Source organism: Serinus canaria, chromosome 6 (assembly GCF_022539315.1).
Source record: "Serinus canaria isolate serCan28SL12 chromosome 6, serCan2020, whole genome shotgun sequence".
NCBI classification, from domain to species: Eukaryota; Metazoa; Chordata; class Aves; order Passeriformes; family Fringillidae; genus Serinus; species Serinus canaria.
The window spans coordinates 18,229,865-18,255,491 of record NC_066320.1 but is presented as its reverse complement, the minus strand read 5'-3'; the positions used below and the strand labels follow the sequence as shown (position 1 = coordinate 18,255,491).

Here is a 25,627-nt window from a genome sequence, read left to right as displayed (position 1 = left end):
AATGCACAGTGCTCCTTTCCACAGTGGAGCTAATGGAACTTTGTTTTGGAGGAATGGTGACCTATAATGCTGTAACCTAATAACCACAAAGGTTACCCTTCAGCTGAGTGGTTTTGTGCAGCAACTACCTATTTGAAACAAAATTGGTAGAGTCATAATTACTGCAGGAATTAATAGGATGAATAATTCTTTAGCACTGTCTTGAAAGCAGCTCTTTCCAGTAGTGGTCAAAGTGCTCTAAATTTACATGGGATGAAGATAATGAATTCTTTCTAACAATGTTTAGGTACTTTTCATTTTAGTGTTTAAACTCCAAAGAGGCTGCTCAGAGCCTTGACAAAGTTTAGATCATCTTAGCTCTGTGATAGCCAGTAGCTTACATATGAAATAGAAGGAGGCGTGAGGTTTCTGCTGGTGTAACTTTGAAATAAATGGTCCCATGGAAGTGCTGCCGTAGCCAAAATTATTAAGAGTGAATCAGTAAGGGTTTCTCTTTTTCAGGGTGGGTCTTGAAGCCACGTTTCCCGGCTTCTAGGTGTATGCTTGGACCATGATACTGTCTACTGTTTTCTGTTTGTTTGTGTCCCTTGCTCTTCCTCATGAAAACAGGGAGCATTCCTGTTTCAAACAAAGACAAACCATCTTCTTTCCAGGAGTGAGGTGATTTTTTTTTTGTATGAACTCACTTTTTTGTTTAATAATCTTGCTTAATAATAAAATTATACGATATCATAACTGTTAGAATATTTTGATTACAATATGCCTTTAAATAACTGCCAGCCCAATTACTGAGCAATAATATAAAGAATGGAAAACATCTAGAAATCACAGAATGTATCCAGAGAAAGGGAGTGCTTTCATTACTGTTACAGTCTAGGGAGGAGAGTAGGCTGGAAGCAAACCCTGTCTTCTATTAACAAAGTACAGTTATTGCAGAATTGAAGATGTATCGATTGAAAAAGTATTACAGATCCACAAGGTTGCCAGAAAACATGAAGTGCACTATCAGGACACAAAAGGCATTGGAGTGACATGCAGTGTGCAGGAGGAACCCTTTCCCTGACTCCAGATGCAACAAAAGGGGGTTTTTGCACCTAGTGAATCTAAGGGCTGTTGAACGAGTCAGGTAAGGCTTCTGGTTATGGGTTAAGGATATTTCTGCATCAGGTCAATAATTTCACTGTACACATGTAAAGGTGCATCCAATCCCCAGATGAAATCCAGGTGTCCCCATTCAGGAATCTTCTTGTGATAGCTAAGGTTCTTGATTTTAGACAGTAAAAGGGCTGCATCCTTGGGATCTGCGAGCAGGTCTCGTCCCCCAGTCCACGCTGCGGTTGGTACAGTCATCTCTTCTACCTTGTAGAGAGGAGGGGTAGTCTGGAAAACAGTACAGGAATGAGTGTCCAGGAGAGCACAGCGACTTTAAACATTCAACTGGGGCTTTCTTCTGTCCCTGCTTCAAGTAGAGGTGTCTACAACAAGGAGGAAGGAAGTCCCCTTGTTTGCCTTTTCTGTCTGTGCTCACAGGGACTACTCAGCTGATAGCACAACCAAAAGTAAAACATCTCCTGAGCTGACAGAGAGTTATTGTTGGGTCTTTGCTCTCTCAAGTGGGAATCTTAGGGCAGGAACCTGAAACTAGACAGAGATGTCAAGATGCCTCTGGATAAACCCCCATCCTGGTCCTTTTGAAGTACTGCTCAGTCCCAGGAGACATGGGCTAGAGAGAAAACATAACATGTTTGTTCACAAGGATGAAAAGGATCATAGAATGGCTTCTGTAGGAGGAGAGGGAAAGCAGCTTAGGACTCCTGTGTTTGGGAAAGAGACGCCGGAGCAAGGGCAGGAGACAGGTTTATACAATCCCAAATGGTATGAAGACAGAGCACTGTAAGTAATTAACCCAAACACAAAACCTAGAAGGCATCCCGTGACTTTCCAGGAGCAAGCAAATTCAAAGCAAACCAAAGGAAGCTGTGTTTCATGCAATTCATCATTAAAACATGGAACTTGTAATGACATGCTGCTGTGAAAACCTAAAGGCTAGGAGGGTCAAGGGTGGGATTAGATTGTTGAATGGAAAAGGTGATCCTCAGGGTCTGCTTGAGGACAAAGTCCTTTTGTCTCTGGCTGCCAGAATCTAGGGGTGTTAGTTTTCCAGTTTTCCTATTCCTAATGTTGTCGTCTGTTTCAGTTACACTAGTAGGCAAGATGTTTTTTTAATTATTATTTTCTGTGTACTCTTCTTTCTCAAAATGATTTTCTATTTTTTCTGCCCTTATTTTGTCTTATTCATATTGATAATGTAGTTAGAAAGGTTTTCTCTTCCTCTCTCCCTCTTTGTTTTTAAATTGTATTAAATGTATTATTGCCACTAGTGCTTGCATGCTTTCCCTGTTGACTTCCAAACTGAAAAGCAATAATATTTTAATTTACTTCTGTTCTGAACATGTGTCTCCTACTACGTCCTTGCTCTCTTCCTGTGTGTTTCTGTGCTGTCCAAAGTTGCTTCACCAAGGCATACCTGTTGGTATTTTTCCATGTTCTTCTTTGAACTGCCCCAGTCATAAGCTTGGAACTTCCCTGAGCGGGCCGCCTAAGAGGATGAACAAGAGAAGGGTAGTAATAAAGCCATCATTTGGGAAGTTTGTGTGTTCTTTCCCTGACTCCAATCTAAAGCCCTAACAGTTCTTCTAAGAGCTATGAAAGAGCCAGTAGTAAATTAATTAGAAGTGTCAAAAAGTGAAAAGAGTCAGATGTTTTTGTCATAACGAAAGAAATTCACATTTTATGCAGACAGACCCAAGGATGTCCTTGCAAACCATTTGTTCAAGTTTGTAAAATTGCTGTTAACAGCTGCTGTCAGCAAGTTCACCTCAGTGCTACTGCCTTGTCCTATTCTTACAGTCATGGTGCCAACACTCAGCTCTGTGAATGGCTCCATCTTATGTTTTCTCTTCCCACTCTATTTTGAATACAGAAATTACTATTTTTAGTTCATCCCCTTCTTGGCTTTACCTACAGCATGGGTTGCTCCTACTCTGAGAGACATCTTCAGCAGAATCTTAATATTGAAATTCTGTTAGCTCCTTTTGCTGTAATAACAGGAAGGACTACAAAGACTTAGGAGTATTACTTCTGCATGTTTATGCTTGTAGTCTGTGGTTAGATGCTGCATTACATCTGAGTCAATTTGCAGAACTCCCCCCACTCTGCTCTTGTAATTCTTTTTCTTTACAGAAGAAGGTCTAGGTCATGGTTACAAAAGCACTTTATTCAAACCTGCTATCTAATGCAATCTCACAGCCAAAAGTATAATTTTATTTTGAGTAAGTGCCTGTGCAGCTGTCACTCAGACATATCTGTCTGTTTGCTTTGCTGAAAAGGGCACAAAAACTCCTGCAAGTTTTGTGTGCTCACAGCTGCTTCCAGTGCTGCTCCAGAGCCCGTGGTGCTGCCTTCCTGCAGGGGCTCCTCCAAGGGAGCTCTTTGGATCCTCAGAGTGTGAGCCCAAAGACAGAAAGGCAGCTCCCATCAGCACTGCTGCTGAAGAGGTACTGTGGCAGTATCTTGTAGGTAAGGGATATAACCAGTCTACTAAATAAAGTATTTATTATTTATGGTTCTACTGCTGCCCAGACACTGACAGCCTTGAAAGCGAGAGAAGAAACTGCAAGGGTTTTAATAGTAAAATATGACAATTTATGTGGCAGCCTAAATCCTGCTCATTTCTTGACACCACATTGGAAACATGACTAATTTATTGCAAACTCCCTACAAACTGTGGACATCATTTATCAAAGGTACCAGATACACAATAAGAAGAGTGATGTGTACACCTGCACACACAACTTCCAGCCTACACATTTTTACTCAAATTGTTGGCTTCAAATGTAGCTGTATCACACAGGGCATTTCTATCCTGCTGGCAAAAGATGGAGCAATGAAAAATAGTGTTCTGAACTGACTTTTCAGCTGCAATTCACCAGTTGCATGTGTTTCCAAGAAGCTGGCCATGGCTTCACAGCTGGTTATCTCTTATCTCTCTACTCAGCTCAAGGTGAGTACCTGTCTTATCTTTCAGGGGATTTCTCATACCTGACTCCAGTGGACTATGTTCTGCACAGAAGTTCCAGCAGAGGTTTGGGCAATATACACGTTGATTCGGTTCTGAAAGAGAATATTCAGTGAGTATTCTCATCTTCCCTTCTATGCAGATATACATCAAAAGATGTGCTACAGCAGTGTCATGTATCAATTAAACCAACAGAAATTGGAGTGCCATGATTGGAGGCTCCCTCAGATTAACTTCACGTGTATGTCAGATTAGGTATAGCACTGAAAGAGCAATCCCTAACCAGAGTGTTTTCCAGGATGATTAGAAGAATCTATAGGTGAGAAGGAATGAATAGAAAGCAATTTAGACCCCAATCTGTGTGGTGTTTTTCAGAATTCTGTATCACACTTTGTGTGAGGGAGGATCACTGTGGGACAGGACAACAAAGGGAAATACAATTTCCTGATGGATGCACAAATATTTGAAATAAAACACACCCTACTAGTGCAGGGGATTCTTAGGAAACTGCTGTGGGATCCTCCCTCAGTGAAAACTTTCTGAAACATTTTTTGAAAAATGCTAGAGCAAAGTTTTGACTCCCAGGTGGTCTGACCTACAGCTGCACATAGCATGAGGTGCCCAGGTATGTCCTAACACTCTCCTACCCTGATGGCCCAAGGCTTGGAGAACGAGGACAAGGAGGAGTATGTGTGCTCCTTTCTGTGTTGCAAAGTGAAAACATAGAGCAGGTAGACTTTTCATTTCTTCTTTTTCAGTGTGCCAGCATGTGAAATATCTCTGATGAGACCAGTAGCCACAGTATGGACTAGGATATGGTGCCCTGGGTGAGGTCTGTCAGAAAGCAGATTGCAGAATTCTGGGGGCTCTGAGCAGCTCTCAACTGCAGAACTGGTGCCAGATGCTCTTCTGAGGGCAGAGGCAGGGGTTCCCTGCTAGAGATAGGGCAATCAGCAGATACTGCTGTCCAGCAGTGGGGACCATTCCCTGCAATGTCTTACTGATAGAAATTCAGGATTCACACTACAGGATAGAAGGTGAATTTGAGGAGCATAAGCTTAAACTCCCAGCAGAGCTGATAAAAGTTATACGCACCGCATCAATGTTTTTCAGGTTACAGCCACCCAGATTGAAGAAGACACTTCTACAAAGCCTGGCAAAAGCTTGGTGGCTGCAGACAGGGGCCATTATCCTTGTGAGACACTCAGTCTGGGGAAGGAATTCTCTGTTGCCAAGCATACCCTGTGAAATACAAAGGTAACAATAATGTGGGAATGTATACACTTCTCCATCAATTTCAGTGGTTCCCACTCGCCTTTTCTCCATTTGTCAGATGATCTTCCCACAAACAAGTGAGAAATTACTTGGTTTTCCATTGCATCAGCCTGCTTGGGCATTACTCAATCTGGGTTACATCACTTTTAATGAAGAGATACGTTAAATTAACTCCAATTCATAGTTTAAGCTTTTATATCAGGGGCTTTGCCTGAAGGAATCCTGGAAACCTTTCAGGATCTGCATCTTTGTACCTCTCTGGCTGACCTGTCCCTGTGCTGCAGTGTTGCCTTGGACTGAAAGCTTTTCTTATTGCCCTGTCTGAACTCTCACCACAAGGTAAACCTGCCCACATGCAAATGAGTCGACTTCACAAAGCCCCATACTTTCTATTTATCCATTTTAAGAGCTGAACAAACAAGTATATGGTTAAACAGGGGAAACCAAGGTATCACACACCCTGAGCATTTTCTCAGGAAGGTAGAGGAGTTTTGTTGCTGGGCCTTTAGCATACTTAATAGCAGTGACAGGTGCCAACGCAAAGTAGAGTTTGATTTTTTGAGCCAGCTCTGGCATTGTTGAAAATGCAATGAAAGCTGGAAAAAAAAAAAAAAACAACAGTTAAAACCCCATATTTTTACAATAGACTGTTTTCAGTATTAATATACATTCTGCACTTTCAATTTATAAGTAACCTTGTTGGCTGTTGAGAGACTTGGTCCAACCTAGATTTGTATGAAATCCCTCCTTTCCATAAGTTACCAGCTTGTAGAAGATTTCCCCTATTCAGAGAAATTTCTTTCTATATTTTGCACCTTTCTTCCAGACTTGATTAAATATAGATGTACATTTCTGATGTACATTAATGTATTTCATATGCTATTGGCAGGAAAATTCATTTTTCTTCTGGTCAATCCAATTTGTATTTTCTTTTTTCATGCCTACATCTGGTCCAAATTGGCCGGCTTCTCTTTCTGTACTCTCATCTTCCTGTTTGCTTTATTTTGGTGAACTGACCAGCTGCTGTTGGGCACACCCTTGCATCTTGGATGAAAACAATTTGCATGGCCCACCCACAACATTTTCCAGATTAATTCTTAGTTGACAGGTTTCCAGCAGCAGTGCATTTGTTCCATTACACTTCATTATCTTTATAATACATTTTAAATGCCTACATGTTGAAAATTGCTTATACTAACACAGTATTTCACAACTACAAAGAGTTAAGCAAAACTACAAGTACATTCAGTAACTCAGTATCTTAAATCACATTTTACTCCTGTTTCCTGGAAGAATTCCTCTCTTGTGTGTAACTTACCAATGGTAGTACCTTGTGAATAGCCAATATAGTACAACTTCTCTTGTCCTGTTTTCTCCAAAATGAAATTTATTGCTGCTGGAAGATCAAACTTTGCCATCTCATCAAAACTGCAGGCAGGAGATTTAAAGAGAGGCATGCATAAATCAAAACCCAGACATTAAATTGAATTCACATTTTTATTAATAGTTTGTCAGCAAAGAAACAGTCTGACTGATTTAGAGTACAATTCAATGGTTTTAAGTTCTTTGTTTTTCTGGCAGTGGGTATGGAAGATACTACTCAAGATTTTTTTTTTGGATTATTGTATTACACAGGCTACTGTTTCAAAGGAGCTGCTAAAACTGGCTCCAGGGCTGAGGAATGGCTTGGAGATGGCCTGGGCATGTTCCTCTGAGTTGTTCTGCTGCTGTGCCTCTAGTTTGAAGAACCTGATCAAGCAGTAATTAAAGTTGTGTCCATTACTATTACTGTTCACATGCTTTCATAGGGGCACCTCAGCAAAAGCAAATGTAAAGAATGCTTATTAAAAAGTAGCATCTGTCAATCCCTGATTCAGCCATCTGAAATAAATATGTAAGGATGGGCAATGGATATCCCCTTCAGTGGTTCTGTCTACCTGAAAGCCCAGAATTCATCTTGATCAATGGAATACTTCTGATGTTTCCTTGACCAGCGATTCCCTCTGCTATTTCCCATCCAAACATCAAATCCAGCATCAGCTAGCAGGAAGCCCAAGCTGTTGTTGGGCAGGTTTGTGACCCAGTTACGAGCATCTCCCAATAATCCATGCTGGAGAAACACAGCAGGTCTTGAAGCTGAAAAATAAAGCAAAACTAAAACAGTTTATAATTGTTTTCATCTTTTCATTTCCTGGTTGTTCAGAGACATTATTGTCTCATATTCAATACCAGGATTTTTTCCTGAATCAACAAATCATAAGAAGAAAATCCCTCTTTCTGTAAGAGACAACTTCTAAGCTTCCGAAAGAATTGATGGAAAGATCTGTCTGACACAACAGCAAACTAACTTGGCACCCTCTGGTCATTGTTTGTACAGACAGACACATCAGGTGGAGATTCTCAGCACTGATAGGGAGATGAAGGTGTGACATTGTTTTCAGAGATTTCCTTAACCCAAAATATGAATCAGACACTGATATTAACCAGGTATAAGCAAAAGCAAAGCAAAATGAGAAGCTGGAAAAGCTTTTGCAAAACAGGTTGATTAGGCAACCTTTATCCTATTTTTAATTTTTTAAAAAGTTTTACTTATCGACCCTTACTAGGATGCATATGCTTAATACTATGGTGGATTTTTATTATAAACAGGTGCTTGACATTAATTCTGTTGATCTTGCAGGTTGTTCAGGGCAGCCAGAACTCTGCTAAAATTTCACTCATGTATACAAGTTTTGCTGGATGTTTTAAAAATATGAGTTGTCTCTTTTGAGAAGATGCCTTATCTAGACTGGTTTTGTGTCATATTAAATAACTGTACCTGGGCTTCCTTGATTCTGAGTACCATAAGGGATTCTGTTAATGGTAATGGTATAGCCATCTTCTGTCATCACCTCATACTCCTCACTGGGGTACCCTTTGTAAGTAATGAGCTCATTCTAGGAGAGAAGGTACAAATGCATTTGTTTGCACAAGTCCATTTCATAGATTTTAAGACAGTCACAATGAAGAAATGTTAGAAAGCAGGTACTGCTGGGGATTTAACCTACATACATTAAGCATCTGAATGTATGTAACCCTAAAGCAACAACAAATTTCCTTTTTTATTTATACTGCATCTAGAGCTTTACTACCCAATTAAAAAATGTCATATAAAAACTCTATTGCACTCCTGCCATACAATCATCACAAGCCCTTCCATTCTGGTGATATAATAATTCCTACAAGCTCAATGCAGGACTTTATGAGCTGAGGTGTGTGGCAGAGACAAGGAGCTGTGTGGGTTCAATGCTTCTGATTTTGATACAGCCTGGGATTAGCTTATTAAACTACTTTCAGAGGAATCCAGACAGCTTCACAACTGTGGTTTGCTGAACAGCATAGATGCAGTGAGCACTGCTGAAAAGCTGACTACATTATGGAATAAAAAAAAAAAAAAAAAGATCAGGCATTTGCACAGTTGCAAGGGAAACTAGAACAGCCCATCTTAAGCTCTGAAGTAAATATTACTTTTGACCTGTAACGTTCCATCTGTTTTGCTACAAAAGAGTATTGGTTTTTATAACTTGCACTCAGAATTACTCAATATGTTTTGCCTTGCAGGACAGAACCTCCAAGATTTTAACAAACAATGAAAGGCCTACACAAGCTTCCTTGGCAAGAGGTGTTTTTCTGAAAAGCTGCCCATTTCTGGTCTCTGCTGGTCACCACTAGTTGTTTACAGACTTCATTGCTGATGAAATGCTGTCATTCCAGATAGTCATTCTTTCAGCTAGGCAGGCAGTGCCAGCAATGGCAAGCTGATAACTGATATTTAAAAGGAAAACAGGTCTGGAGATCTACTATTTGCTTTACTTTCTACCAGAGAAAAGATGGGCTGTTACACATGCAGGCAGAAGAGAATAGAAGAGAAAGCAGTAGTACATACAGTGACTAGAGAGGATGGGTTAAATAAAGGCAGCTTATCTACCCTGTTATTTCTAACACTTGGGAACCCCTCTGCTGTTAGTCATGCATACCCTCCATCCTCGGGTCACTCCATCAATGGCGCCTTGATTTTTTAAGATTTTCTAAGCCTGATGTTGACATTTTTGTAGTGAACTTTCTCACACACTTTCTGTAAATAACTCGATGTTTTGCATTCTTTTGTAGAGGAGGAGAAATTTGATAGACTGTTAGTTTGTCCAGTGTCATTGGAGAGGTGGCACTGTCACCCTCCAATCCACTGTCACTTTTGGAAAACTATAAATGTTGAGAGTCAGAAAATAAACTTCCCCTTTTCACCTTGAGAACAGCGGTGTGTGCTTGAGTTCTTTCGTGTCCTATAGTGACACATCAACCAACTTACAATACTCATAAAGGCTTCAGGATCCACAGCTCTCTGCATTCTTCTCAGTTCTTCTGAATAAGCAACTCCCTGAAACAAATATATCACAGCAACAAACAGCCATATCTTCTCCCTGCAAAATCCAATATATTAATCTGTCAGTAGTCCTTCTCTGCACTTGCAATCCAGAGAGATTCTGTACTTTTCTATGAGGAAAGTGCTGTTTAATAATGAATGAAGCCAGTCTGGTCCTCCCTACTTGTTAATTAAATGGAACAAAGCTGACTTCAAACACCTGTCTGATGGCGTTGGGGAGCAACCTGGACTCTCTGCTAAGGTTTGGGTGAGGATGCTGCTCTTGATCAAGGCAAAAGTATCAATGAATCCAAGAAAAGGAGCAAAGCTTCTGGAGAAATGAATTTCACTCATTTTTCTGAAAAGTAGGTCACTTGCATTCCCATACCATACATTTGATCTGTAGGTGAATTTGGAAACATTTCTGGTTACCTCTGTGAAACAGAGTTATTGGGTAACTCGTAAATAAATCAGTCATTGTCACAGTGAAGATTTCAAAGTGGAGATAACCAAGCTGTTGGATAATTAGTGGAAAAAAGTAAAAACAATTGCAAATAAAAAATTAAATATTTATCATTTAATTAAAAACTTGGGAACCTAAATAAAGCAGTTCTTTACATTTTCAAAATTTATGCAAACCTGCTTAATGACAGAATTTATCCACTCCATAGGATGAGGACGGATAGAGGAAAAGAACACTTTGCCAAATGTAATGCTACAGGGACCAGGATCCAGTTAAACAAGAAAGGAACAAAGAATCCCTGGGAGGTAGCTATTCTGTTTAGAGGCACACATATAGCACTGTCTGTGAAGATCTACATAGTCTTGGCTCAAAGAAAATGAAGTGTTTGCATTAGCATATTCTCCACACTGTATAACCCCCCAGAGGCCACACCTAAACTTCTGTAGTCCTTGTGATAGATCTTTCAGTCAGACTGATTCAGCCAAAAATCTATTGCATTTATTGTTTTCCTATTCAAGAAGACTTTTAAATTATTTTTCCCCCAAATAATATGAATAGCTTGTTTTTTAGTTCTCACAGAACAACAATTTATACACTAACTGCCTAGCACTGCATTCTGGTACAATCTGTGTGTTGAAAAGGCATAGCTCCTTTTGTAGAAAAAGGAACATTTAGAGACCTTTGTTTTACTGAGCTAACAACCTTTCTTTTGGTTTAAACTCACCACTTTCTGATTCTCTCACTTGCCATGTTCCCATACCTCTTCAGCTACCCCAGGGTTACTAAATTCAGGCTAGGTGAGCCAGGCCTGAATCTCTTTAGTCACAAGGATTCTTGAGAGAAAATGCCATACTTTCACCTACCTACAAGCAAAACAACACACAAAATACATTTGTTCCCAAATAGTAAATAACTCCTCAAGCTCAGGTTTCATACCATCTTTTGCAGCTCCCATGAAGCTTCACCGGTTTTGGATCATAAATAAATCAAAGCATTACTGACCTTGTGCCCAAAGTCATGTGTTTGGCTGAGCAGCTGCAGCTACAGAAGAATGAAAACTCAATTCCTGGCTGTTAGGAAGCGGTGCTGGCAGTGAAAGGATGGTCATGCACTGTTTTTTCCCCCAATCATGCAGCAACTTGACAATAAGCCTCTGTTTCTTTCTCACTACTCATTCCTTCTGCTATCACTTCAGCTTTTCCCTTATGCAGAACCAGAGAGGGGAGACTCCTTTTATTCTCAAACCTCATGCTATTCAGCTCCTTAGCCACCACAGCTATAACAAGGCTCTTCTACTATCACAGATTGCTGGATTTTTAAGGAGAATACCAGCCTCTGTAGAGTGGCAGAGAAGGATCAGGAATTTTGAAAACAAATATATTCAAAGATATACCTTATCATACCTAATGAAATTGTCAATAGACTTGCAACAAATTTCTCTTTTACCAAAACCTACTAATTCCAGCTTCTCATGTTATCTGGAAAGGAAGGAAGGAACTCTGATACCTCCACAGATGTTACTGCACATATTTTTCTTTTATTTTTTAATGCTTTGGTTGCTGCTCCATAATTCTACCTTGTTGCTGGAGTGGTTTCAGGAGATTTTGCTCCACTTATATTTCACCTCTTAAATGGGCATAGATTTGAATGGATATTCCCTAAATGAATAGTTATGAAACGAGAAGGCTTTTCTGTAAACTGTGTGGACTCAAAAATCATTGCTGAGATGGGCTCACGTGTGTCAGTGGTCTCAAGCATCCTCTGAGTGGGCCAGAATGGTTCAGCACTGGGAATCAGCCAGGCCTGATAGAGAGCCCAGACAGGTCCTTTTTAAGGTATTCAGGACAGTGATCTTTTTAAGTCTCCTCTTTTTGTGGAGGACAAGCCCTGTGCAGCTGTGTTCCACCATGAGTGGTGTCCTCCCTACAGCAATACAAGCTGTGCAGAAGTATGAGTGAGGACCTTTTTTTTCCATTTGTGTACCCTGGTATAAAGTTGGTGGGTTTTTCATTCTGCATGTTCCAAGTATTTTTAAATCCTGAAACTAATTATTCTTTCTTGTTCAGTTCCCAATTTTTATTCCTCCAAATATTCTTTCTGTCTCACAAAAAATGTTCATCCACATAGAACAGATCAGCTTAAACACTGAGAAGAGCATTGACCAAGGTTTTGAGCAGAATTTGATATTTCTATTTATATTATAGCTTGCATGTTTCTCCTCGCAGTACTGCCTGTGGTTAGGAGCAGAAATATTCAATATATCCTCAGAAGTCATTTTCTTTAGTATTTACAGATCAGAAATAAATATGAAAGAAAATCTCAGGAGAAGACCTGTTCCTACAAAACTTGTTATCAGGCTTTCAAAGAGAAATAGAAACATCTGAGTTCAGTTTCTGGCAGCGAATAAGGAGAGGAAATGATTTTCAAAGAGCTGGTTTAGAACATGGAGTGTTTTCAAATATTGATTCTACACACGGGATGGGATGTTTTTGAATCTTCTCATTATTTCCTTTATATGCTCCAAGTTCTTTCATCTTTCCTGTAACAAAAGCAGGTCTCTGCCTTTCTAAAGTCTCAGTGTCTTTTGAAGCTCGACAAGAATTTCATGAGTGAATTGTTTAAATGTGTACTTGCCTTTGAGTACCTCATGCTATTCTAAGTCATTAAGATGTGCTATTAAGTCACTGTGAACAAAGCCAGCTTCATTCTTTAATGCAAAACAATGCTCCAATAACAAAAAACTCACTAAAACATTGCATACACATGGCATAATAGCAAATGACTGGATAAAGTCTTTGCAGGCAGTATGTGTTTAAAGTGAGTGTTTGAGATGGGCAAAGAAGGTGAACTAGGGTTAGTGTGGGCTGATTATTTCAAAACCAGGCACGCACACTCTGTTGTAAATTATCAGGTTTCAGGGGAAGTTACTCACACTATAATCAGGTGTGGAATTCAGTGGAAATGCTTAAAGGCTGAGATGTTGCTGTCAGAGTTGTGGCTGCATCTTCACAAGTGTGGTCATATGTAAATGAACTTTAAACTGGTCAGTCTAGGTGCCCTTGTATAAATAAGTGCCTTTATATAAATTGTTCACTGCGTGCTCAGTTTATGAAGCCTCAACTCTTTCCAGTGCTTTTTATGGGTAAAACCCCCATCAATGTACAGAATATAATCCCTAGGATTTTTGTGTTTTCTGTAAACTCTTTGCTCTCCCCATTCCCTCCTGCTGCAGGAATTGGACCTGGCTCTGGAAATTACTTAGGAATGGAAGATATTTTTATACAGCTGAATATAGCAGTTCATCATGGATCAAATATGTCCTTTTGGCTTCTTCATGCAGCTAGTGAACGTAGTTATCAGAATGTTTGGCTATTTTAAGTATGTTAAGGAGGGCCTTTAAGGGGAGGTATGCTCTATTGAGAGACAGACTTGTTTTTGTGGAAGCTGCCATCCAGGAGTCTCCAAGGGAACACATAGCAGCAAAACCAGAAGGATCCCCTTGTGCACTCATATGGCTTTAAAAACATTTCATCTCATAATGGTGTAAACAGTTCCTTCCTGAGAGTGAGAAAAACACTGAGAACTAAGCATAGGATCTAGTAGGGAGCTCTCCACTGAATCCCTGGGACAATACCTGGTTCCCACAGCATAGAACAACTGCCCTCAGCCACCCTCCCCATGCCATTGCCTCAGCTGGGGTGCTGTTGGCCCCCAGCACAGGCCCATTTTGGGGGTGAAGGCAGACCCTCCCTATTCAGCAATGGACCCCACACTCCAAACAGCAAAGGAACTGCTCTTGGGGGAGTCCCTACACGCACACAGAGGTGCAGAAGCACTAACGAGAACAGGCACTGCTTGGGGGAGAGAGTCTTCTCAGCTCTGTCAGGCCTACAAAAATATTTCTGGTGGTCATCATTAAGGTCAATGGACTTGCTTGGGGTTTACCAGTATTGGGCTGAGTATTTGTAAGTTATGAGTGAGTAGCTCTGCACTGGCACTTGGATAATTATGAATCTTTCCTGTGACAAAGGTAAGCTAAGAAGTGTCAAAAGGAAGGGCTCATGAGGGACAGAGAGGGCTGCATGCCTGGCTGTGCTGCTCACACTGCTGATGCCTTGTCTGGAAATGTCCCAGGCAGCGTTGCCCTCCTGCTCAAGTGCCAGTCACCCATAGAAGGGGCAGCTTCCACATGAAAAGCTCAGCACCAGCCTGTGCCTAACTTATCCAGGGGAGATACAACTTGCGATAAGAGCAATTATTTCTACAGTACTTTCTGGCTGATGCTGAAGTTTGTGAAATGTCTGCAAGCCAGGACTTCTTCACCTCCGAGGGTGGATGAAGTCTGTGTTGCAATTTATGAGCTTTGCATTGTTAAAATTGATTTGCCTCACAATCTGCAGAATTGTTTTTTAATCCTTCTGTTAATTTCATAGCAATGTATAGAGCAGTATCTCTTCACTCCCACAGACACCAGAAATCAATGCTATCAACTATATTTAGAAAAGAAAGGAATTTACACATCTGCCAACACATGTGGAAAGCTGAAAATTACATATGCTTTATTTCTCTTGTTCTTGTTTCTAAATGAAAGTCTTGGGAGTGTGAATTGAGATCCTCTGGCAGAAAAACTAGGACCAGTAGGAGCACTGTGCAGACCTTGCACTCACTGTGCAGCAGTCTCCTGGTGAGCATGATAAGCCCAGACTGACAAAGTCTCTGGTCAGCTTTGTGCTGCCATCAGCAGGACCTACCCAGCTATTTATAGGGGTCAAAGGGACTGTGGGCAGAAGGGCTTTGGTTTTTCTTAATCCTAAGAATTAAAGTAAGAGGTTTGCTCTGGGAAAGAAGGAAAGTGCTGGGGAGGTTAGAGACAGTACCACTAAACCTCTGTCCTCCATTCAAATTGGGATTTTTGCATGCCTGTAACCAGGTTGAGTGGGGGCTGAGTTAGCAGCATCCCAGAGTGGGCTGTGTCTCTTCCTATAAACACCTTTCTCCTTGCCTTCTTTCTGCTGGAAAATTCACACCAAATATGAATTTTATTATTAATCATCTCCATTATGGTTTCTTCATTCTTTTTATGCATTAAAACCAACTTCCTCCTAACTTCACACAGAATCACACATAATCACTAGTTTGGAAGAGACCTTCAAGATCATTGAGTCCCATCTGTGCCCTAACACCTCAACTAAACCATGGCACTGAATGCCATATCCAGTATCTTTTTAAACACATCCAGGGATGATGACTACACCACTTCCCCGGGCAGGCCATTTCAGAACTTTCTCACTCTTTCTGTAAAAAACTTTTTCCTAACATCCAACCTATATTTCCCTTGGCACAGCTTGAGACTGTGACCTCTGGTTCTGCCAATGTTTGCCTGGAGAAAGAGACCAACCCCACTTGACTACAACCTTTCAGGGAGTTCTAGGGAACATTAGGGTCACTCCTGAGTCTCCTTTTCCCCAGGCTGACCACCCCCAGCTCCCTCAGTGGTTCCTCACAGGGTTTGTGTTCCCAGGCCCTCTCCAGCCTCGTTGCCTCCTCTGGACGTGCTCGAGCGTCTCAACATCCTTCCCCAACTGAGGGGCCAGAGCTGGACACAGCACTCAAGGGGTGGCCTCAGCAGTGCTGAGTACAGGGGAAGGGTGACCTCCCTGCTCCTGCTGGCCACACTGTTCCTGATACAGGCCACCAGGCCACCTTCTTGGCCACTGGGACACACTGCTGGAAGCTTCTGCTATGGCAGCAAGTAAGATAGTCATAGACCTGTCTTTCCAAATTGTAAAGCACTTATTTTTTCACTTGTACCTTTATACATATTAGGAATTTTTTTCGAAACAGCAAAGGTTTTGCTGACTCACAGATTATCTTTAAAAAGTGAAGATACAGATATCAATACAAACTAATGGTTTGCTCTGAGCATCAACATTAATTTTCCCACATGAAATAATCTACTATAAATGGTGAAAAATGAAATATACAGTAACGATAAAATTAAGGTAATTATTTTGTACTTAGGATGCAGAATACTGTTTTGCAGTCTTGTAAGGGAAAAGGAACACTATCAAAGTATTTTAACCTTAGCTATAGAAATGCACTTTAAATAGCAAAACTGCTCATCAGATATAGTCTGTGTTTTCAGTGGCAACTTTCCCTTATAAGGACAAAATTTTCTTGCTGACCCCAAAGTGATACTTTCCAAACCAAATGAAGAACCTACAGGTTCTATTTTACTTAAGTCAACAAAATGTTTCATACTCTTGCTACGTGAAGGAAGTCAACTTCTAAAATGTTAGTGCCAACATAGTTCCACAACATTGCACAGAGGAGCAAATGAAACTTATGGACCTCTTTCAAGCTCTGCTCCACTGGATGTTGCATTAGACACCAAAAGTTTTCATTATACAACGGAGTACTCTTTCACTAAGACAAACAGTATCAGACAAGGGCATAATTCTTACCATCCCAAAAGGAATCCATGTCATTTTGATGATCAGGATGATCTCTTTGCTTTGGAAGCATTTTGTGAAGGGTCTTGGGGCAGGAAGATCTGTTTGCAGAGGGGTCTTGTGGGTGTTTCATCCCCCTGGAGTAGATAGTAGTGGCCATCTGAAAAGCAGTCCATTCCCAAAGCCTGTGTAAGAGAGCACTCTGTCCCTCTTTGCTGATGGGACTGTCAATCTGCAGGGGAGAAGCTCCAATATTAGAGGAGAACAGGTCTGAAAAGCTGGTAATTTGTATTTTCCTTTTGAAAACCAACAGGACAACTAGTCAGGTCTTCGTTGTCCAAAAAGTTGTGTTGCGGTGATCCTCAGGCTGATTCTGGTCTGAGCTGGCAGCAGCCCTACAGAGCAGCACTCGGGGGTACCAGCTAAGAGCTGGCCCTGGCAGCACCACTTTCAGGCTCTGTACCCCTTGCACTGTCCCCTGTGCACTTGCCAGCTGGCAAGGCTGGGCTGACATCTCCCTGATGCAGCAGTGCCCAGCCAAATCAGTCAGCACTGGTTGTATCCACAGTCTTGCTCAGGTCATCCCGACACCTTGAAAAAAGTGTCTGGTGTCCACGTCTAACAACTGGGACATTGGGCCCCTCATCACTGTTATTCAGTCTTCTCAAGTAGTTCTGATCTCCAGGGCTTTTGCTTCCTCTCTGTGCTTCAGCTGGCACCTCCAGTTAGGAGGACTTTGTGCACGAACTGTCCCTGCTACTTGTCTGAACAGTTTCTAAGCTGCAATCTTGTTAATCTGAATAAATATTCAGATAAGTATATGAATATTGTGGCTGAAATCCTTCCCTTTGTGCCCTAAGGGATGTCAGACTTCTTTTTTATATAAATCATAAATCATGTCCTAATTATAAATTGTACTGAAAGAGACTTTAGAGAATGGATTACTGGAGATTAAAATGTCACTTTTTTTTTGCCTTGAGAAAAAGAAAATATCTGGAAGAAATATTTAAACAAAATTTTAGGTAGGTAAATTCTTACAGTTAGCAATGCTGTAAAAATTTTAATTTGATCCTATCAGAATTCTTCTTTCTTTAATAAATCATTTCCTGAGCACTAGATGAGGCCACTCTGGTTTCCTGTCAGTTTGCACCCTACAGTTGATTGCAGGAACCAGTCATATATTTAAGGTACCTATTGCTCTTCTTCTTCCTCTTCTAATTTCCTAATCATGCTGCATTCTTTACTGGTCAGAACACTTGCAATCTTTCTCTTCTAGTTTATCAACTTTTTGTTATCACACAACAAAGCCTTAATTATATTGTGGAGGACTATGCTGAAAACCAGGGAACATGCAGACAAACACAGAGGCAGCATAATCTGCTGAACATTGTTTCCTAGGGAAGGCAACTGAACCATCCTCCCTTAAGCCTTTGAATAAAATCAGTGTATGTTGCTATACTTCTGTTGGATTGCTCATCTTCATGTTTTGAAAATGGATTGTGCCATTGCAAAACAGAATTATCTTTTTAGACTAATATAATTTTCAAATAAGACATGCACAAGTACTTTTAATAAATTAGTTATTCTGATATTATGGAACTTCTGCAATCAGACTCACCCTTAAACTTATGGGCAACATACAGTGCCAAATTTGTATGTAATGCATATACTGGATACCTGCCTTTTTAGTTACATAAGAAAGCTTTTGCTTCCACAGAAGGCGTTGGATCAGGAGGTACCCTGAATTAGTGCCGCTGTTTTCTGCATGGCTGTGCATGGTTCACTTTTAACAAGGGAGGAACTCAAATTAGACCAGTACAGAGCAAATGGGATCCACCCAAAAATGGATGGGAGTTCCCAGTCTCCAAGGATCTTGGCATGTATGTAGAAAGAATCATTACCATTCTGTGTACTGTGAATTCTCACCTGGCATGTTCAGCACCCTGGAGGTTGTTCCAGATTGTGCAGAAGTGAACCATATCTCCATACCAAGTTCTAGCAAGGGACATTGAGGAGGACCTTTGTTACTCTTGTGCTGAGGTCAGGACAGGAACAGGTGAGAGGCAGGATTGTAGAAAAGGCAAAGAAGACTTTATTCAAAAGAACCATGCAGTTTTTATAGAGTGGTACAATAGATTCTATTCTACTGGCTAACTAACAGAAACATCTTTCTCAGCACTGTCTTTGAGAGGAACAGAAAAATAAAGTATAAAAACACCACTTGCAAATTGCTTACAGTCAACAAGTTATCACATCTTTCCAGCTCCCTAAAACTTCTCACAAGCTGCTGTGAGAAACACTTGCCATTTCTCTCTCTGTCCTATGGCATCCACAGGCCTTTGGGATGATCCATGGAAGGAGACAGCCTTGCCTTCCCCACTGTAGGATTGCTAAAATCAGCAGATTTTCCACACGATTCCTTCCCTACACATCATGCCTTCCCCACACGTGATGCTGCCACTGGTGCCAGGGAGGGGGAGCAGCATGAGGGGCAGGTCATCTCTGAGATGGCCTCTGTGACCACTGCTCTATAATTTTCACTTGGGACTGCAGAGAATTACAGCCTTGGACTTTATTTATTAGAAAATAAATCACAGCCAGGGCTAGATAATTGCTTACAGCAAACTGACTTCTCTACGTGGTACACCAGCTGTCAGCTACCAGTGGATAGAATCATAAATACAGGGTGTATATGCACACAGGGTGTGCTCATGCAATCCTCTGCTCACAATGGCAATTTCTTCCCACACATGGCAATTCACTTCAGAGGGAATTTTGGGGAAAATGTTTTTTGCAGAATCACAGAATTTCAGGCACGTATCTCTCTGCTTTCTTCTTTTTTCTTCAAACCTTGGTCACTGGGGGACTGTGGGACACTGGACAAAGAGTGGAGAGTAGCAAAAGAGGGGGTTACTCAACACATCAGTAATCATATCCTGGATCCATCAGCAAGAAGTAACCAATGGGCTTTAGGGCCATTTCAGATGCCTTTGGGAACTTTGCCTGCCTCTGGGATTTGACTCAGGCTTTGTATGTAGTCATTTTGGCTGAACCAGTTTCTTGGTTGATCATGTCTGGACTGTGTTTTATCTTAATCTGCTAAAGATGCTTTATTTACAAAACTATAAGTAAATAATGAAGACTGGATTTTCAGGTAAACTTCACTTGCTTTATGCAAAGCAACAGCCATATTTTCAGGTGTAGAAGAAATTTTCTATTTGTGATGACTGATGGGCACAAGTTGTTTAAAATCCTGAACATCTGTGGTCTCCAAAATTTATCCTGTATGTAGATGAACATTACAGGGGGGAAAAGGATGAAAGAAGTGGTCATTTATGAGAGGAATTCTAAACATTTTCCCTTTCCCAGGTGATGCAGACTAGACAGTTCTGTGCATTCAAAGCCACAAACAAACTCTCCAAGATCAGCAGGTGCTCCCAGTTTTCAGGATTTTTCTCTGTGACAGAGACATCTCTTTGAATAGGAACTCAGTGTCTGATATCCCCACATGACTCCAGGAGTAGCAGTCTTTATGGAAATGCCAACCAACCTTTCAATAAAATCTTAGTAAATTCATTAATTTATAACATCATTATTATTTCAATTGTGGCTTTTCATAGCTGTGACAAGCCTGGGAATTATTAGCAGGATTGTATCCAGTTGGATATTATCCTTGGACTTCAGAATACTTGATAGAAAATCTCCCAGCTTCTTATCCAATCCTTTGATGTTGTGCAGGTTAGAGGGTTTTGGTTTGTCTTTGTTTGTTTTTCCTGTTACTGATATATTTGGTTTCAGTATTTAGTGTAGTGGTAAGTCTACTTTACATCATTATGACTTTTCTAGCTATGGCATATTTTCTTACATGCAACAGACTTTGGCTTGCAGAGATCTGTCCAGCACAGAGTGTGTGTATAACCATGCTGCAGAGATTAGCTCTGTTAGCATGTGAACCCCAGAGGGTTTGCTGCCTTTGGAACATCAAATGCACGAGGCATCAGCTACCCAGTGTGCACACACTACTTCTGCCTGAGAAATCACAGTCAGAAATAGTGTCACTGCACCTAATTGGAGACAATCACCCTGATACTTCCCATCAAAGCAATGTGGGTTTACCAAAGTGACACAGAATGAAATAGCAGGCTCTTATTATGCAATGCACATTGTCTTGTTTATTAGTAATAGATAGGGCTGTTCATCTCAGATGAACCTGGTTTGCTAAATACAATCACAGCATGGAAAGGTGTGGTATCTCCTGGATGAGCTGAGGAAAAGCTGGTTAGCTCCAGTGATGGTGCTACAAGGACAAGCCATTCCCACACACACCCTGGCATGCCATGGCTCACTGTCCCATGCAGTGACCTCCCTGTGCAGGGGGAGGTGATGCACCCTGTCCTGCTGCTCCTGCCACAAAACCACACAGCAATGCTGCAACAGCAGAGTATTGCACACTGTTCAAGCCATCTCAGAACTGAAAAGCTGATGGAAGAGTTATACAGGGCAACTAATCCTCTTGTATCCGTGTTTGCTTGTGTTTTGAGTCTGGCTTCCTGTCTTTGAGGGGGAAAGAGATACTCCTAATACATGTAGCAATTTCAGGTCCAAATTCAACTACATGTTGCCGTACTTCTGCTCAGGGAGGACAAAAAGGAAATCTTCATTTGCCCTCTCCTGCTTTTCATATGCATTCATTTATGAGTGATTCATCCAGGGCAGAGTAAGTTTATAGACTTGTGAACTCAGATCTAAAACATGATTACATAGATCAAATGAAATATAAACCACAGTATAGTAAAACAGAAATTCCCCTTGGCTTCAGTTCTTCCTAGCAGCTGTTCTGCACAGGTATTGAGCCACGTACCACCTACTCAGCTTCACAAGAAAGCTTTTCATAGATGTCAAACTTTTTCTTTAAAAGGATAGAAAAAAGGCAAAATGCTATGAATAAAATTATCTTTCATCTTAGTAACTCCAGCATTTAAATTATTGTAGAAAAGATTAATGTTTTCAGAAATATTATTTAACTTGTAATTTCTAATTATTGTTAAGTGGAAGTTCTGTAAAACTTGATTAACAATTATTGCTGATTTTCTACTTGAGATTAGCTTTGACTGAATTCCATTCAACTTGTAATTTTCACTGTGCTTGCCTGAGACGTAAAATCTTTTTAATAAGAAAAAACACCCGTGTGAATGGCTGATCTGAACGCCGGTAACATGTGGGCTACAGTCTTACAAAAAAGGTTTAAGACATTGCTAAACTTGATTTTTTCTTACACTTTTGTTTTGAACTGCTATACAGACTTAGCTGGTTGTAGGGCAGTTATTTGAATGATTACCTTTCCCACACAAGTATTGAGTAACAAAGCTCAGCTTGTGCGTGGCAGTTTTGTGCAGAGTGGCTGCGTGAGCATTTCACAGGTGACACAAGGGTTTTCACAGCTATAAGCAAGTAACAAGAAAGAAGAAGATTCTGCCCAGCAGGGCACACAGGGCATTGTTTTGGGGCAGAACCAGCACGGTGGCTGCAATAGCATTTCCATGGCAATGTAATTCCATGTGGTATTTTTTACTTTCCCTTGTCTGGTAGTTTGTCTCACATGATCTGCCATGGTACCCTGTCTAGATACACAGTATTGATGGAGTAATTCATACCTGTGGCACTGTTTCAGGATGAGTAGCACTGAAATTAATGGGTTTGGGGTATTCTTAATTCTAGCTTTGGAACATAAAGCAAAAAATATTTCGCCATTTTGTGCCAGTTTTTCCATGGTTGGAAGTGCTATGCAAGTGGAAAACAAAAAGATGTGGAATTTTGATTTAGAAGGAATCAGCTTGAATAAGGAAATATTTGTGTCTGTGATTACTAGTTGGAAGTGAAGAAAACATGACACAATGAGCTTGATAAAATTATTATAGCAGAAATGCAGTATTTTAGTAGTGGATAAGAGCCAGGAAAAGTAATGATAAAAGCAGAACCTTTTCCATTTCCAAACCAGTCAGCAAGAATTTGTTTGCAATTTCCTTCTCAGGGTGCTTCCATGAGATATGTTGAGTAAGATTGTGATATTTTTTACATTGTCACAGCATGTAGTCCCAATGTGAAACACATAATGTCTCTGCTGGAGAAGACACTGAATTCCCATTTCTGCAGCTGATGATTTCTGCTGAGCTTGCAGATGCTTGCATGAGAAACAGATGCTGAGATGGAATAATATTTAATTAGAAATTAATAAGATGGACTTCACTTTCCTGCCTGGGCCTGGGTTTTTGAGGGAAAGGTGTTGGCTAAAGGGTGAAATTTCCTTCTCAAGTCAAATCTCCCAGAACTGCTCAGATCAAGCTTCCTTGCCACACTGCTTCAAAGTTATATACCCAGAAAAGGGCTGGGGACAAAAGTAAAAGAAGTTATAAAGAGCCCAGAGCAACTCCACCCACCTTGAATGGGAGAAATTGAGTGCTTCTATATCAAATTCAAAAGTCCTACCATTATACCAAACTTCCCCAGAGAATTTTACTTGAGCGTGGCTTAGAGAGAAGCCAGTATAGCAGAGCTTCTTCCCCCCAGTTTTGTGCAGAATAAAACCTTTTTGTGTTCTTGTGCCTTCTCATGCTATTGAAGAAAGTAATGCAGTCTAGCAAAAACATAACTGAAAAAAACCCCAAACTGCTTTTTTTATTGCACAAATGATTTTAATGTGTTGTTTTGTTTGTTTCTTTTTTTTTTTTTACAGGCAGTTGGAAGTGTTGGAAGGTGAGGTTTGCCAAAAAAACCCTGGAAAAACGTAATGAGTTACCTAGGGCTGCTGTATAGTCTCTCTTTTCTTGGCACATTCCCTGTATCTGCTTCCTTCTTTCTTTCTAAGCACAATTTGGAAGATGTGAGCTCCCTCTGCAGTGTTGAAAGCCTCATCCAAAACTGCAGCTGCAAGCGTGTGTCTCCAGGGACAGTCGGGGAGCTGGGTGCCAGCAGGGGGCTGGGGGCTGACGAGCAAGGTTGGGTAACTGGCGAGTACCAGACACAGCCACTCTTACAGAGGGGTTTTGGAGAGGGAGGGACAGGAAGGAACTGTGCAATCATGTCACAGTGCATGCAACTTTGTTTAGCATGACTTGATCAAGACAGTATTTCCTTTTAAACAGTGCTCTGGAGGGGAGAAGTTTGGGATGAAGAAGTGGCTGGGCAGAAAGAAGAGATGAGAGTGGGATAGGGATTAGTGTTAAGATGCTGTTCACCTTCCTCCTGAGCTGTAGGAAGTCCAGGATGTGCTGAGGAGACTAGTCCTTTTTTTTTTTTTTTTTTTTTTCTTTCCTTTTTCTTTACTTTTTTTTTTCCTGTCTGACATATGGATTCCCTCTTTAGTCTGTGATGGAAAGACCTGGGTTGGTTCCTGGTGTTTGCCTAGAGCCTCAAAACAAGATTCAATAAAGTCACATGCTGAGTGAATATTTGCCTAGAATTAGAATCCAAGAGGTACCTCAAACATTCATTAGGACATAACCTATGCAGTCATTTCATTAGTGGTATGTCAGCTGATCCATGGTGGCTGGAAGTCATATTCCTGCTTTTGCATCATGCCAAGCAGGCAAGGGAGCTGACAGCTCCAAGTAATCTCAAGCAGGTTTGGGATCTAGTTTTGGTTTCTGTAACTTCCCTCACAGCACAAAATACAGGCCAGACAAAACAGAAACTGCATTTCTGCCCCAGCACACGGGAGACTCTCCTGGCTGGGACAGGGGAAGGTGCAGGGCTGAAGAGTGGTAGGGTTGCAGGTGTGTTAGCATGCAGCATTTAGAATCAAGTGGAGACAGGTTCTCTCCTGCATGTGGATATGACTCAATACTGAGTTAGAAGCCACCAATGCCACTGATGCTGATACTGGTGTTTGCTGATGTGAGTGTTGCAGTTACAGGCTCAAGCAGGACATTTTTGATTTTAATTACTGGCACCGCAGAAACAGAACACTTTTCTCTCCAAGTGTGCTTTATTTCCCTAACACTGCTGTTGTTTGGGTAAAACATTAATTTCCATGTTTCAAACATGGAGCAGTGCTCAGAGAAACAAGAGACCAGAGTCCCAGTGGGGGTTTAGGGAATTAGGAAGGTGACCATCTGAGCCCCTGGTGTGAAGTGGGAGCACTGTGGTGGGGCAGGGAGTGTGCCTTTCTCCAGGGCTCTGCAACAACTGCTTGTGCATCAGAAGAAGAGAGGAATTGTAAGCAAACCTTGCACTGAAATCTGGTATTCCTGCATATGAAACTTAAAATGGAATAACTGCTTGCAACAGACCAGTTCACTGTGTTTTAATGGGGGCTGTCAAGTAGCATTGTAGATTCTTTCCACTTCATATGTAAAGCAGGCAAACTTTTCCTGATGCAGGGGAATCTTTGGTAGAAATTTTGAAGGAAACAATTTCTGCCAGGATTGCCTCACAGAGTTTTACCTTACACATGTATTTCTTTTGGATGATTCATCTCATTTCCTTTCAGTATGTGAATCCACAGGAGTTCATAGCTTTATGCACTCTAACTCAGTGGATTAATCTCAATGGACCCGCCGAGTAATGAGTTTTTGCAATGCAGGCAAAAATTGCACAGCAGAGTTCATGTAGTGGTGTGTGGACTTACAGTTCAGGCAGCTCATGTTCAGATACAGTGCTCTGCAAAGTTAATAGCATCAAGTTCTCCCTCTTTTTCTTTCCCTGCAATTACCATGCATATATGAGAGCTTTTCTCATACAGACCCCCCACAGCCCTCTACATCATCTCTGGTGCTTTCAGCAGCCCCTGGGATGGCTGTCACAGCTAGATGCAGGGAGTGGAGCCAACAGAGAAGTGCACACTTGAGTGAATAATCTCTGAGGTCTCTGCAAAGTCATCTGACACCCCCTGAGGCTGCACATTTCCTCTGCACTGGGTTTTAAAGAAAGCCTGAGGCTTTGTTTCTCTAAGCAGTTGAGCT

At 41.1% G+C, this 25,627-nt stretch overlaps 1 protein-coding gene across 2 annotated transcripts; it reads right to left on the bottom strand.

The window, feature by feature from the left end:
- Positions 1-609: 609 nt before the first annotated feature.
- Positions 610-17,410, bottom strand: LOC103813938 (lipase member M-like). Of its 2 annotated transcripts, none has more exons than XM_050976557.1 (10): positions 16,680-17,410; positions 9,699-9,810; positions 8,172-8,289; positions 7,291-7,489; positions 6,672-6,781; positions 5,813-5,949; positions 5,174-5,320; positions 4,102-4,173; positions 2,528-2,599; positions 610-1,380 (listed from the first exon to the last, which is right to left on the bottom strand). In XM_050976557.1, the coding sequence occupies exons 2-10, from the start codon at positions 9,735-9,737 to the stop codon at positions 1,147-1,149; spliced, it is 1,128 nt and encodes a 375-aa protein (XP_050832514.1). In that variant the 5' UTR covers positions 9,738-9,810; positions 16,680-17,410; the 3' UTR covers positions 610-1,146. The 2 variants fall into 2 exon arrangements, with proteins under 2 accessions (XP_050832514.1, XP_009085569.1); XM_009087321.4 differs by lacking the exon at positions 16,680-17,410 and adding an exon at positions 11,218-11,371.
- Positions 17,411-25,627: the final 8,217 nt, after the last annotated feature.